General features: G+C 43.5%; 1 protein-coding gene across 4 annotated transcripts in view; it reads right to left on the reverse strand.

The window, feature by feature from the left end:
- Nucleotides 1-14,546, reverse strand: part of CAST (calpastatin) — a 303,324-nt gene that overhangs the window by 29,545 nt on the left and 259,233 nt on the right. For all 4 annotated transcript variants that reach the window (XM_029572924.1, XM_029572935.1, XM_029572943.1 and 1 more), the window contains 7 exons: nucleotides 11,947-12,042; nucleotides 10,900-11,001; nucleotides 10,375-10,470; nucleotides 8,426-8,509; nucleotides 4,221-4,268; nucleotides 3,368-3,457; nucleotides 1,384-1,476 (listed from right to left, as the gene is read on the reverse strand). In XM_029572924.1, the coding sequence (XP_029428784.1) occupies nucleotides 1,384-1,476; nucleotides 3,368-3,457; nucleotides 4,221-4,268; nucleotides 8,426-8,509; nucleotides 10,375-10,470; nucleotides 10,900-11,001; nucleotides 11,947-12,042 (609 nt within the window). The remainder of the gene's footprint in view (nucleotides 1-1,383; nucleotides 1,477-3,367; nucleotides 3,458-4,220; nucleotides 4,269-8,425; nucleotides 8,510-10,374; nucleotides 10,471-10,899; nucleotides 11,002-11,946; nucleotides 12,043-14,546) is intronic.

Here is a 14,546-nt window from a genome sequence, read left to right on the forward strand (position 1 = left end):
ATTTTCGCTATTATTTTGGAATAAAAAATATGCATCCGAGCGCCCTGACATTTACGGTCTGGGAACGGATAAGCACGAGGATAGCCTGCACAGTGCAGCAGATACTGGCATAAGCTTGCTGGACAAACTGGGTGGAACATGTGGTCCTTTTCTGCTATCATTTCTATGACAACCATAATCCCATTTACATCAATCTCCCACCCTTGGCCAATGTCTTCTGTACACATTCTTCCTCCTGCTCCTTTGGGTTTCCAGCTCAACTGGAACTGGGGCTGGGACTGGGCATCATGGACTCAATCTTAACTACTCAGTCATATTTTCTCTGACTCACCTAGCTCAATGCTAGGACATGAATCCCAGGATTCTGCATTCATGGGTCCTTAATTCAGCCACAGCAAGTCACTGATGCATGATGGCTGGGACCGCCTGCAGCACCCTGAGCCCTAGCTGACCCAGGGGTCAGACATAATGAAATCCCCAGACCCTCTACAGGACAGCATGCAGCACTGTCACTGACCCACCAGGCCAGACTACGAGTGAAGATTTCCAATTTTAATACAGAAGGTCCTCCTGGACATTTCCTTGCCAGGTAATGGGGAGGAAATTTCCTTGGAGGGAATGGGGAAAGCCATCGGGGCTCCCCTTGGGCTCGGCATGCGCAAGGTGCACAAGCGTGCACCCCCTTGCGCGTGCCGACCTCGGATTTTATAACATGCGCGCGGCAGCTTGCGCATGTTATAAAATTGGGTGTACATTTGTGCATGCCGGGTAGTGCACACAAATGTACCCCGCACGCACTTCTTTAAAAATCTACCCCGTGTTCTTTTCATGTTCAGTTTGTCCTATGGGCTACTGACAGCAGCAGGTTCTAACTCCATGACATGCTTCAAACAACAGAAGAGAAACAAACCTGCAAACCAGCTACATAAACTCACCCATCGCCCTACACAGCAGACCTTTCTTGAGAGGACTGTGTGTGTGCACACGTTTGTGTATGCATAACGAGGCAGGCATATGTAGACAGAGTGGGGATATATGTGTGTCCTAATAGCAAACCTATGGTTAGCCACATGAACTTATCCAGCTAACTTTAAGATAGCTGGGGATATTCAGCGGTGTGGGCACTGCTGTGTTCCCGCAATTACAACCTGCTTGCTGAGAAATCAGTAAATGACAGATGCACCGAGCACATATCTTTACAGGTTTCTGATGAGGCCCCTTTGAGGGAATTCCTGCCAGGTCCTTGCATGGAGAGAGGGAAGCTGCCAATTTAGAATTACAGTTTTCCAGTTGAAACTGTTCCAGACAGTTCTCATTTTCTTAAAAAAATGGCTTTATGTTTCACTAGTAAAATGGCATTTTAATCACATCTCTAAGACTTACTGAAGCACCGGGCAATGGAGCTCCAGCATGCACCGCAGAAGCTGTAGAGCAGGAGACAGCTTTTTCAGCACCCACAGACTTTGTATCATCCTTCTGAAATAAAAGAGCATTTCAACTTACAGTAACATTGATGGATGAAACAATTCAACTCTAACAGAAGACACAAGCAGTCCCAGCTCTGTCCTACAGCAGAAGTATTACTGTTGTGTATTTCTATTACTCAGGTTACCTGATATCAAATGTCCCTTCCTGCACTCTGCCTTCCTCTCACTCCCCTCCTAGCACCTGTTACCCTCCTCAATTCAGTGTATGGTAGGGAAAGGCATGTGTGGTGGTATGGGGGGCCCTCAAATATGAAACGTCCAGAATAAATCAGAGTGCAATTCAAGAGACATGCATTGTATATACCAAGAACATCAATTAAGTAACAATAAATTAACTCATGCTTTTATTATGGCCAACCTCTAGGGAAGATTTCAGTTAAATATGCCTTTTTTAGCAGCTGTGACAGCCCAGTTGCAACTTGATCTTTAAAGAGCCATCTCATACTAAACATGACATATCAATGAAACCTTCAATGTATCTTGTCTGCGCTTTCAGCATCTATCTAGAGAGATCTAGAATAATGGGTCTCAAACACCCATCCAGCGAGTCTGTACATGAAAGTTATGTGCACGGCCTCCACTGTATGCAAATCTGTCTCATGCATATTCATCATGGATATCCTGAAAACCCAATTGGCTGGGTGCACCCTGAGGTCTGGGCTGAGAATTACTGATCTCGATACAGAGACAAGATGGCTTGCTAATTACAAATCTTATTTTGTTGCACATTCTGGAGGTAATTTTGTGACATCGCACACAAGGCTAGCCTGCAAATACCTGCATAAGTCACACCAAGTTACAAAGTGGATTTATGCACATGAGTCAGACTTGAAAATGATCTCACCAAATCTACTTGCATCTGCTGAAGCAGGTGCAAAATTTCTTCTTGAAAATGTACATGCATACTTTTGAAATTAGGAAAAGCATGCATGTAGTCCAATCCCTTCCCAACCCCACACCCGGAAATGCCTCCACTCAGACAAGAAAAAATTATGTGCAATTTTGTAAAATGCCATTTCAGCATATAAACAACCAGAAGTACCTCTGAAAATTACCCTCTCCCCATACATAGAAAACAGAATGTAGGTCAGGGTGCGATCTTTTTATAATGGATGTCAACATACAATATTAATATTATTGTCTAATAATGTCAAGTACTTCCATAAGTTTTTATTTTCTTCTTACCAGGCTAGAGGTATTCACTTCCAGTCCCTGAGGACCGCAAATGAGTAGTCATTTCCTAGGTTAGGTTTTCAGGATATTACTACTAAATATGCCCGAGATAGATTTGCATACAACTGAGGCAGTGCAAATGCAAAACTATCTTATGCATTTTCATTAGGGATATCCTGAAAACCTGACCTGTATGCAGGACTGGAAGTGAAAGCCACTGTACTAGGCAGTGACAGTGTACCTAAAAAAAAATGTATTTCAGGCAATAAGTCAAGCAAAGGTGAACTGGAGGTGATAGCAATCACTTACACCTCATTTTTACCAACTGACTTATCACTAGAAGAAAGATACAAATATAGCTCGTGTATCTGTTTTGCTCTTCAGTGCCCAGTCGGCAGCTAACTCATTTTAAGCAGAGCAGCTCTCTTGTTGCTGGGAGCAGTCACTGTGCACCAACTAGAGATCAGCATGTGATATCAGCACATCTCCCTCCCCCACTTCCCAGAGCAGGGCAGTCACGCTGACATCACTGCTCTGCCACCGAAGCGCAAAAACAGAGCCCATGGCAGCAGCCATGCCTATACAGCTCTAGTACTTTTCAGCCAGCGGACTGCGCATCTATGTCTGGATGGACTACAAGCTGAGCTAAATTCTGAGGACGAAACACAGGGGGCTCCTACGTAACACAAGATCATGAGGCTACATACCTTAGGTGGAGGGGCAGACTGTAGTGTCGTAGCAGGGGAAGTGACAAAACCCTCTGAGAATGCATCTACGAGCTCAGTGTCAGTCATTGGCTGGAGGCAGACATTAAGGGAAAATAATGAAGTCAGTGATGATGTGAGGTTTATATATTACCACCGATTTAGAGTTCTCTCATCAGTTAAGAGTCTTTACAATATCACTTTTCCCAATTCTTGGCTCTATTGCTTTCCTTTTTGGTCTTACTGTTAGGTCTCCCTTCTTCGTTTGCCCTAACATGCTTTACTTGTATTTTCACAATCTTTTAGAACAAGAGTTGCAATTTTTACTTATGGCCAAAGCTCCAGTTTTTAAACATGTTCTTTTCCCCAAGTCCCTCCATCAGCTCTTTGTGCTGTAGTCATACTTTATTTGGATTATTATGATGCTCGCAGGGCTGAAGATAACCATCAGCACAGCAGCCCCCTGACTTACTTCGATTCACAAAGGAAGAAGTGGCCAAGTAGAAAAAGTAAAACAACAAAATACTGTAAAAGCACATCAGGAAATGTGTCAGCTGCAGAATCTGGATCGAAAGCCTGGATCTACATCTAGTACCAATCTAACGGCCAGTTTTATTTGATAAAGTGTCGAAAATTAAGGCAGCTATTAAAACTTGGTTTAAAAACAAAAAGTCTACACTAGAATTGTAGCCTAAAATGGTCTTCATTTTCCAGTTTACTGAATCGCAAATTTAAAAGGGAAAGAAAGAAAAACCCAACAGGAAAAACAAAGGAAGTTCCTGCACGCGTGCAGAGATCACACACACACACATATACAGTTACATATGCAAGAGCAAGCATGCGTCACTCTGCTCACCTGGGGTTTCACCTCTGGCTTCGGCAGGAGCGGTTTTCCATCTTTATCCTACAAAGGTTAAACACAACACTGTGATACTTTCTGCACTGTGTGGTCAGTAGAAAAGATGTTGACACCATCACTACTTGAAGCCACAGGGGTAACCAAAAACGTACATCTCCGATGCGGAGGATTACAGCAGCCAAGAGTTATGATGTTTAGAAGGACGCAATTTTTCTACTACCCACTTGGCTCAGAAGGCCACAGGAACTTTTTACCTGCTGCTACTGTACCAACTTTCAAAATGTATAATTATGATGTATGCAAAATTGCACCTCGCCTAGGAAAATGAATAGGCGAGATATAGACTTTACAAATAAAGGCCTAGATTCATCATTTTGCTATAATTTTTACATGAAAAGCACCCATGATTAAAAAAAAAAAAAAAAAAAAAGGGGGTGTGGTTAGGTAGGGTTTTGGGGTCAGTTTTACATGATCAGTCAGAGGTACGAACAGCACAGTATACATCAGTGAAAATTTGATGCGATTTGAAATGAAGAACATAACACAAGAAATTGCCATACTGGGTCAGACCAAGGGTCCATCAAACCCAGCATCCTGTTTCCATCAGTGGCCAAACCAGGCTACAAGAACCTGGCAATTACCCAAACACTAAGAAGATCCCATGCTCCTGATGCCAGTAATAGCAGAGGCTATTCCCTAAGTTTGCTTGATTAATAGCAGTTAATGGACTTCTTCTCTAAGATCTTCTCAAAGTCTTTTTTAAACCCAGCTACACTAACTGCACTAACCACATCCTCTGGCAAGCAATTCCAGAGCTTAGTTGTGTGTTGAGTGAAAGAATTTTCTCTGATTAGCTTTAAATGTGCTACTTGCTAACTTCATGGAGGAAAGGTACACAAAGATGAGATTTCTAGATTGTACTCTCACTCTAGTTGATGCACTCTCTACCTAGATGCTATCAAGCTAGGGCGAGAGTATATTGTAGAAATCTCAACTTTGTGCACCTTTCCTCATTTCAAATCACATCAAATCTTCACTGATGTCTACTGTGCTGTTCGTACCTCTGACTGGGCATGTAAAACTGGCCCCCAAACCCTAGACCACCATCAAAACCTCACCCTGAATTACTAGTTGGCCCTCCTACAGTGATATAAATAGATGACAAATACGAGTGCCACCAATAGACGGTCTCTCTCTCTCCTTCTTCCCTCCCCGCCGGAAAGGTGCAGTTATTTCATGTGTTAAAATGTAAAATAATTCAATGTTAAACACCCCTCACTTTCATAAACCCCACCCAAACTCCTCCCCCATTGACTAAAGTTTCAAATTTTGCATGCATTATGGCGTTATCGCTAGCGTTAGGGCCCTAATGCCTGTGGATAACACCATAACGCATTTTGATGAATGACCTTGAAAGCGAGTGAGCAGGTGCATAGTTTCATTTTGAAATTGCTTAAGGAAAAGGTACCCGCAGAGAACTGCACCTCCTTTTTCTGTGAATAATCCCTCCCCCCCTCTGGGAACGCCTCCAAAGTGCAACTGGTTGTGAAACTACACATGCCCTTTCACCCACATCCAGATAGCCGATTTACTCAAGCAACAAGCTTTCTACCTGCGGAAAAATCCTTTTTAAAAATTGCCCTCATAAATCCTACATTTCCCCTCGACTCCCTCCTTCCCCCATAGCCATCTGCCTTCTCTACAAGAATAGTGAAAGGAAACGTGAAGTGCCTGTGAATAATACTATCCACACTGACCCCAGTCCATCAGAGGAGAGGCACAGTAACACAGCATATGCCAGCAGATAGACTCAAGTCCTAGGTTTTAAGAGAGTCCTGGGGTTGGCCATCCTGAATTTTGGACTAAGGGAGCAGCAGGACAAATTACAGCATGCTACATGACAGGGGACAAACCAGGACCAGATGCAGCCATTTTGAGGGCTCTGGCATTTTTAACCCTATTTTTCTGTTTACATTTAAAAACTTGCAGACACCAGGGAGCGAATATCCCCTTGCTATCAGATCTGCAATCCAGGGGCCCCCAGCTCCTGTCCTTCAGGACTGTAATCAGGTCAGGGTTTCAGAGTGAGCAAAATATTCAAATTATCCCAGTTCTCAGACCAAGGGTATGCAAATATATCTGATAAATAGTCCTGACAGACATCCAGAAAACCAGGTTTGCTGGCAAATTTCAAGCCCCAGAAGTGAGACCTCCTGCTGCAGGAGCTGATTCAGGTTAGGTACAGGTTAGCTAGTTGGCTCCAATTTACTGAGAGGCAGATCCCGCCCTGGTTATATCTCACAGTATGCATGAAGTTGTAGCCTTGCTTGCCTTAGGGAAATCTGAACTACATCTCCATGATTCCTCCTGGTCATCAGTTTTTAATATTCCTGGCTAACTCTGCATATGGGCCCTACTCAGTGGGTTCTGATCATTTTTCTTTAGTCGGTATCAATGCTCAATATGTAAAAGCTAAGAGTGATATTTTTTCATTGTTATTAGAACTTCATCCTGCTATATTTTTCCTAACCTAGAGTTGGTTATCCGAAACAGTCTTGAGTATTCATATTTCACATCAACTCAGTCCACCCCGTTATTAAATGTATCATCAGCCCAGGGATCAAAGGAACGTTGGTGGGGCTCTCCTGAGCGATAAGTCTTCCCTTCAGCTGGTTCACTCAGTGAAGGAATGTGGATTGGGTTAATGAGGAGCTTTGTGCTTGTTGTATCAGCCTCCAGGTTTGGACTCAGCTAGTTTAATGACTTTATCTGAGTTTATTTTATGGCTATACTTTAAGCGGAGTAATTTAGTGGCAACTGGCGATTTCAGTACACAATTAAGAATGAATTTTACAAGCCCAGAGCGTGCCAAAGTCAGGAGATATGAGAGTATGTGAAACCCATTTGTGAATGTTGGTATAGAAAAACAAATAAATAAATAAGTGGCTGGCGCGCGCTGAGCAGATTATAAAAGCCGCCCGTGTACGCACTTATCTCCTGGTGTGCACACAAATGAGAAAGCCCAAAAAAAGGAGCAAGGTGTGGTCGTGGTCTGGGCAAGGGTGGGACATGGGCATTCCGGGACTTTAACATGGAACGTGTGCGAATTTACACACATAAGGCACGCGCCGGGGTCCCCTGCTACGTAACTTCACTATTGCGATGGATGGTGTGTAAGTAATAAAATGAAGAAAATCTAGGTTCGTCAGTGGGGTTTTAAGGGTCGGGGCTAACAGGGGGGGGAAGGTACACTATTAAACTAGGGGGGGTTGAGAAGTCCTCTTCCTTAATTGGGCGAACTGGGAAAACTCGCTATGGCGTTGTTACGCTGCCCTTATAAAACATAAGAACTTGCCATGCTGGGTCAGACCAAGGGTCCCATCAAGCCCAGCATCCTGTTTCCAACAGAGGCCAACCCAGGCCATAAGAACCTGGCAATTACCCAAACACTAAACAGATCCCAGGCTACTGATGCAATTAATAGCAGTGGCTATTCCCTAAGTCAACTTGATTAATTGCAGTTCATGGAATTCTCCTCCAAGAGAAGTCCATTAATGCAATTAATGGACTACCACTTATGCAGTAGAGGCGGCATTTGCACGCCCTGCACGCATCCACATAAAATTGTGTGCACATCTATGCTTGTAGAGCCTATTTTCTACCAAGCGCACATGTACTTGCACCACCATCACATCCAGTAAGTAAAAAGAAGCCACTCTGCTCCCTTCCCTCTCTGTCATTCAGAATCATGAGAAGAGGAGGTGAACAGGGAGCAAGCAGAGCAGGGCAAGGAAGGCTGTGCCTTAGACCTTCTGCTCTGTTGTCCCTTGTCCAAGGGAGGGAGGGGGTGAAAGCCCCACTAGTGCCTAAGGGCAGCAAAATCCTAAATCAGTCACTGTAACTATGCCATCTCAGCGCTACTTAAGAACACAATTACTATTATTTAGATCCAGAGTTGCTTTTGCAACAGAACCGAATCTCATTAAGGTGGCAGACACTAAAAATTCTTCTCATTGGCAGAAAGCACGTCAGAGAGTATGACACTTGGCACCTATAGCACCATCTAATGCATCAATTCCAGCACAACTAACTCATTCAAAGAAAATCTCTCTTCCTGCTTTCCTGGCAGATCCATCAACAGTGCCAGCTACAGAAACCGATTATAAAGAGAAGGGAAAACCATTACAAGAAAAGCAGCTCACCTTTACTTCTTTTAATCTGTAGTCATGCGGGATTGTCTCCTCATCTTCACCTAGCTTTTCCCTTTTATCTTTATCAGTCTTCTCCTGTTCAAAGACAAAAATGTCACCTTTCTATAGCCCTAGATACCAAGATAAGCTATTCTAATAAGGAAAAAAATCATTCAGCCTTTGGATACTTTACAGATTTATCCAAAATATCCTAAAATGATCATCCCAGAAGCAAAATGAAAGCACTGTAGTAGGGAATCCTGCTACCATTTCATCCTTCTCTTTTGCTTCCAGAAATACAAGCTTACCCCAGGATTGTTGAATTCCCACCCTTTTTAAAGTCTGCATGCATTCGGTTATTTGAGAGATCCCCTGATGTTTAGGAAGTCCCTCGGCTGGATTTTAGCTGTTTTTAGCTTCCTTATCCTTTTGCTGATAGTTTGTGCATGTTAGATTGTTGCCTTTTCCACCAATATCTATTTTATATATTATTGATGTATGTCTACTTAGTGGTTATGATGTTGATTTTATTTGGTTCATATTTTTATGATCTTTGTTTTTATGATTTGGTTATGATTTGTATTTTGTTATTAAACTATTTTTAGGATGCTTCATAAGATTTATCATATACTCAACCTTGGATCTCATTTGAGTAGCAAGGTACTCTATGAATAATAAATTATGAAGAATGCTACTCGCATACAGCAAGCTTACATTTCTGTGTGTGTCCTGTTGAAGAAATGCATGTGTACTGGATACATGCGACAGATGTGCTGCAGGTGTGCAGCACAGATGGAACTCTGTAAGGGCTGCCTACCTATGGAATTTCATTCCATAAATCTTGTCAAAAAAACCCAATAGTAGCTTCTTTCTTTCATCTTTAATATACAGTACCACCTTCTCAGCCTGAAATATGCAAGACTGAGAACTGCCATCTGAAATTGGTTCTCTCACTCACCGTGCATGCAATGGTAGCAGGGCTACAAAAATCCATCTCCAACAACATGGAGATAAACACCAAGGTGGCGTTCAGCCATTCACTTTACAGGACTGCAGATGTCACAACATCTGGTACAGTGTCGCTCTGTCCAAGTATTTTATAAGGTAATAAGCTCAATCAGGCCTGAGTTTATCAATAGGCACACTAGGCCTGTGCCTAGGCGGCAAAAATCTAGGGGACAGCAGGCTGGCTGAGTGATTTACTGTCTTCTCACCCCATTCCTGCTCATCCTCCCCATCCTCCCTTCTCCTTTCCCATCCCTGAGATCTCCTCCCTGTATTGATGCCTGAGTCCTTTTCCTCACCCAATAAAATGAAAATAAGTTAAAAAGACACGTTCAAGGTTTATAACGTAATATAAAAGATGGAAAGGTTTGCCAATGTATGTCAGAATTTTCAAACTTGTCACAAAATCTACCATAGAAAACTGTGGGGGTATGCCATAGACCTACTCCTAAATCCATTACTGGGCTCAATTTACTAAGCTTTAATTTTTAACTCTAACAAATCTGGGATAAACAACAGAACCAGTATATATTTCAGAAGTGAAGATGCGGAATAGATCCAGATGAGAACTAGTAAACATAAGGATGTGCATATTTCTGAATCAACAAGTATAACAGTTCTTTTATGAAAGACAAGGTAGGTATTAGGTAATAGGAGAGAAAGAAATATAAAAAGTGGGATGGAATGGGAAATTGAAAATGTACCACATAAGTGACTACTATGGCTTTTTAAATTTGCTTTACTTATGTGATCTACATCTTTCCCTGTATGGTGCCCAGATATCACTATAATTTACCCAATTTCTCTTTCAGTATGGAAGTAAGTTTTGCATCAATTGCTATAGCTACAACACGTGGCCTCCAGTAATCTAACTGTGGTTCCAGTTTCCAAAAGCATGCACTGCTTTGGGTCTAAAACCTGTGTGTGATGCATACGAAAGATGCACATCGTATTACCTTGACTTTATCTACAGCTGGTTTAGCATCCTGCGGATCAGGCTCCCTCTTCCCCAGAGTTCCAGCCAAAGTGTCTAGTGGATCTGCTGGTGCTTTCTGTGAATTATTGGACAAAATAATTAGGCGGCAGCTACAACAGCAAAGCATACAGTTCTGTACATGTTTCTAATGGATACAGGTATAAACCTGGCAGCCTTCCTCTGAGATGAAAAGTACCAACATATTTTCAGCTCTTATTTCCTTCTTATGAGTTGTTTTCGGATGCTACATAAAGTGGGAATTTCAAATTATTTAATTAATTTTATGCTCATTCTAGTGTGGCAATGTGCAACCTGGGCAGAAGCATTTCTGCTGCTTCCTGTCAGCCGCAGTCATGGAGTTAATGCAGAGTCATATCCACCGCCTTGATCCGACTCTAAAGCCATTTCAGTATCTTCTCTAGCACATTTTTTTCCCCCAAAAAACTATCACTGCAGGAGTTGGTACCTCTAATCAAAGACACGGCTGTTTAAAGAGCTTACTTACTGTAGTAGTGCACGGCGTAGGAGCAACTGCAGACTGGACTGCAGAGGCTGCAGACTGGGAAACTACTTCTTCAGGAGGAGCTGCTTTGGAATCTACAGAATCCTGAAACAAGATGTCGAATGGAAAGGGAGGCACATTAGCCGTGTTCCATACAATATTTATGCACAGGCCATCCAATAAGCCAGGTAAAGACTCATTATCTGCCTCCAGTTAGTAGCCATAACCTGACACAAGTGGCGAGATGTTACAGCAGCCACATGTGCAATCTGAAAGGCCACAGAATAAAATTCTACTGTTTTATAGCTCATGTCTATTCTTCAGCAATCAGTAACAAGGCCAAGACCATGGCAGTGCTTTTGAGCTTATGCCCTCTTTTTTTTCTGAAGAGTGGATAAGCTGTTTGACTTGCACACATTAGAAAAGATCTTTCTTCCATGTTGGCTTGTAACTGGCTACTCATGCTTTTTGGCTGACCATCATACATGGAAAAGCAGGACTGTCCAGTTCCAGCACCAAAACTTCTGATCATTTAGCTTTGATGGTTTGATGTAACGTAAAAGATGGCTACTCTGAAACCATCTCTGTGTGCTCTAATGCAACATGTGCTCCTTCAGAGCACAACACAACTCTGTCCTGGTCTATCTTACCTTCTTTCTTCCAAGGTTCACCATGTGATAACAGGTTTTGTGTGAACTCTTTTTTTAAATTGCACCTATTGCTACCCTTAACTAAAAAAGATTTTCCCGTCACTGCAATACCACCTGAGTTTTCTTTAAGGCAATAAAATCTGGAACGACAATCAAAATTGTACTTCTGTATTGATATTGTCCCCTCCATGCAATGCTGCACAACAGAATACAAGCTTTCACAGCATCCCTCTGTAGCGCAATTTGCCATCTCAGTCCGAGCACAGGGGAGGTTAAGGTCATGCAGGAGCTGGGGGACAGGGAAACCGAAACAGATTCTGGGGGCACAGCTCTGTTCTCTAACCGCTGAACTGCATGGGTCTGGCGCTCTGAACAGGGATACTAAGAGGAGCCAACTTACTTTTGGTTTGCCAGATGGCACAGTCTGTACTGGAGGGGCTGAGTAAGAGGTAAAATCCTTTGAAAATTCATCAGCAAGCTCATCTTCACTGAAAGGCTATAATTCAAACAAAAATACACACCATTTTATTCCATTTCCAAACTATGTTCTGCCAAATCTATCCTTCTAGAAAAGCAAGGACCCTCCATTATGTTTGCTTTCTTCTGTCAGAAACCGAATTCACAGGAAGATTGTCAGAATATATTTTGTTTTCAAATACTGTGAGCCTAAGCCATCTAATTTTGGGGAGCATATCATCCAAAGGAAGCCTCCACTGGCAAGTTTTATTGATGGAATACAGAGGTCATATGAACGTTAAGGGGGAAAACAAGGCGGCTGCTGTTCCGTACAAGTCAACACTTTCCTACATTCCAAATCGGAGAAGGGACGCTGTTCCTGCAGGGTGGGATGGGGCATACCTTGGAGCCCTGTGTTCTGCCTGATGCCCAAGCACTCAGCAAATACCATTAGTAATGGGAACTTTAGCAAGGTGTGAAAGTTTGCCTATGGAAGCCTGTATCAGGGGGCAAGCAACTCCGGGCCTGGAGAGCCACAAACAGGTCTTTGTTTCAGGGTATCCACAATGAATATGCTTGAGGTATATCAATACCTATAAACGACACTTGACCGACGTGCCGCAAATGCGCAGTAGAGACCAGCTCTACCGCGCATGTGCGGGCGAGCACGTCGGCCTCAGGCAGCGTCAGGGAAAACAATGGCGGCGTCGAGTGGCGGTTCGCGGCGGCGGTTCGCAGCGGCGGTAGCGACGGCGGCGGTTCGCAGCGGCGGTAGCGACGGCGGCGGTTGGCAGCGGGCGGTGGCAGCAGCGAGGGAGGGAGTGGGAGGGAGGAGGGAGGGAGAGGGGGGACGGAGTGAGAGGGAGTGAGTGGGACTGAGGGGGGGAGGGAGGGAGTGGGACTGAGGGGGAGAGGGAGGGACTGAGTGAGAGGGACTGAGTGGGACTGAGGGGGAGAGGGAGGGAGTGGGACTGAGGGCAGAGGACAGAGGGAGTGGGACTGAGTGAGAGGGAGGGAGGGACTGAGTGAGAGTGAGTGGGACTGAGGGGGAGAGGGAGGGAGTGGGACTGAGGGCAGAGGACAGAGGGAGTGGGACTGAGGGGGAGAGGGTGGGAGGGAGAGGGGGGACTGAGTGGGACTAGGGAGGGAGTGGGACTGAGGGCAGAGGACAGAGGGAGTGGGACTGAGTGGGAGGGAGAGAGTGGGAGGAGGGAGGGGAGGGAGACTGAGTGGGAGGGAGGGACTGAGTGGGAGCAGTGGGTGGGGGAGGGGGTGGTGAAGAGTGAGGGGAGAGAGAATGAGGGGGAGGTGAGAGACAGAGGGATGTAGCCCGTTTTAACGGGCTTAACGGCTTGTCTGCATATAATGGAAGCAGGGCATGCAAATCTACCTCATGCATATTCCTTGTAGACATCCTGGAAACCAGACCTGTTTGTAGCCCTCCAAACTTGGCATTGCCTAAACCCATCCTATCAGGTCGATTTTAAAAGTATTGCTCGCGCGTATTGTTCTACGTTTATGGTTTGTTTGTTTTTTGGTTTTTTTTTTATCGCTTGTGGTATGGGTGATAAATATGAATAAAATTATAAGTAAAAAAAAAAAAAAAGTATTGCTCACGCAAAAATGCCCATATACGTGGATATGTGGGCTGCACACAAGCAATGCAGATTTTAAAAGCTGCAAAATAAGCACGTATATACCTGTGTGAACGGGAGGAATAAGGGGACAGAAAAAGGGCATGGCATGGCATTCTGGGGCAGGACCAAGACTTAGGCAAATAACTTTGCATTTTAAAAATGAAACCCACAGCACGTGTACATTAGCTATCCACATAACTTTACTACTGCTCCTGATAAGGAGCAAGTCTGTAAATCTCAAGTTTTAGGGCTTATAGAAAAGGGTAAGGGGGTTAATGTCAACTGGGCAGTGTGCAGAATGAAGAACCAGAGGGGTCTGAAAGACCTCACTATTAACTGGAAAAATTGGTGGACTAACTGGAAAACTGAGAATATGCCTTATGTGTGCATGTTTAAAAATTCGCCAATATACATACATAGTGGTTAGAGCAGTGGACTATGAACCAGGAGACCAGGGTTCAAGTCCTGCTGTCGCTCCTTATGACCTTGGGCAAGTCACTTTACCCTCCATTGCCTCAGGTACAAAAAACTTAGATTGTAAGCCCTCTGGGGATAGAGAAATACCTACAGTACCTGAATGTAAACCGGTGTGATATCTCAATTGAGGTCAAATGTCGGTATATAAAAATAATAAATAAATAAATAAATAAAAGCAGACGTTTTATTGAAGACATACATGTGCTAGCTGAACACAAGTAGTCTTTTAAAATTAGGTGCATACTTATGTGCAGTATTTATTTATTTTGATTTTTTATATTTCACTTTTCAGCACTTCAAAGGGTAATCAAAGCGGATTACATTCAGGTAATATAGGTATTTACCTATACCCACAGAGCTTACGATCTAATTTTTGTACAGGAGGCAACATACGCATATAAGTTCGTGCATGATTAAAAATTCTAGCATA

This window comes from Rhinatrema bivittatum, chromosome 1, assembly GCF_901001135.1.
Source record: "Rhinatrema bivittatum chromosome 1, aRhiBiv1.1, whole genome shotgun sequence".
Lineage (NCBI taxonomy): Eukaryota > Metazoa > Chordata > Amphibia > Gymnophiona > Rhinatrematidae > Rhinatrema > Rhinatrema bivittatum.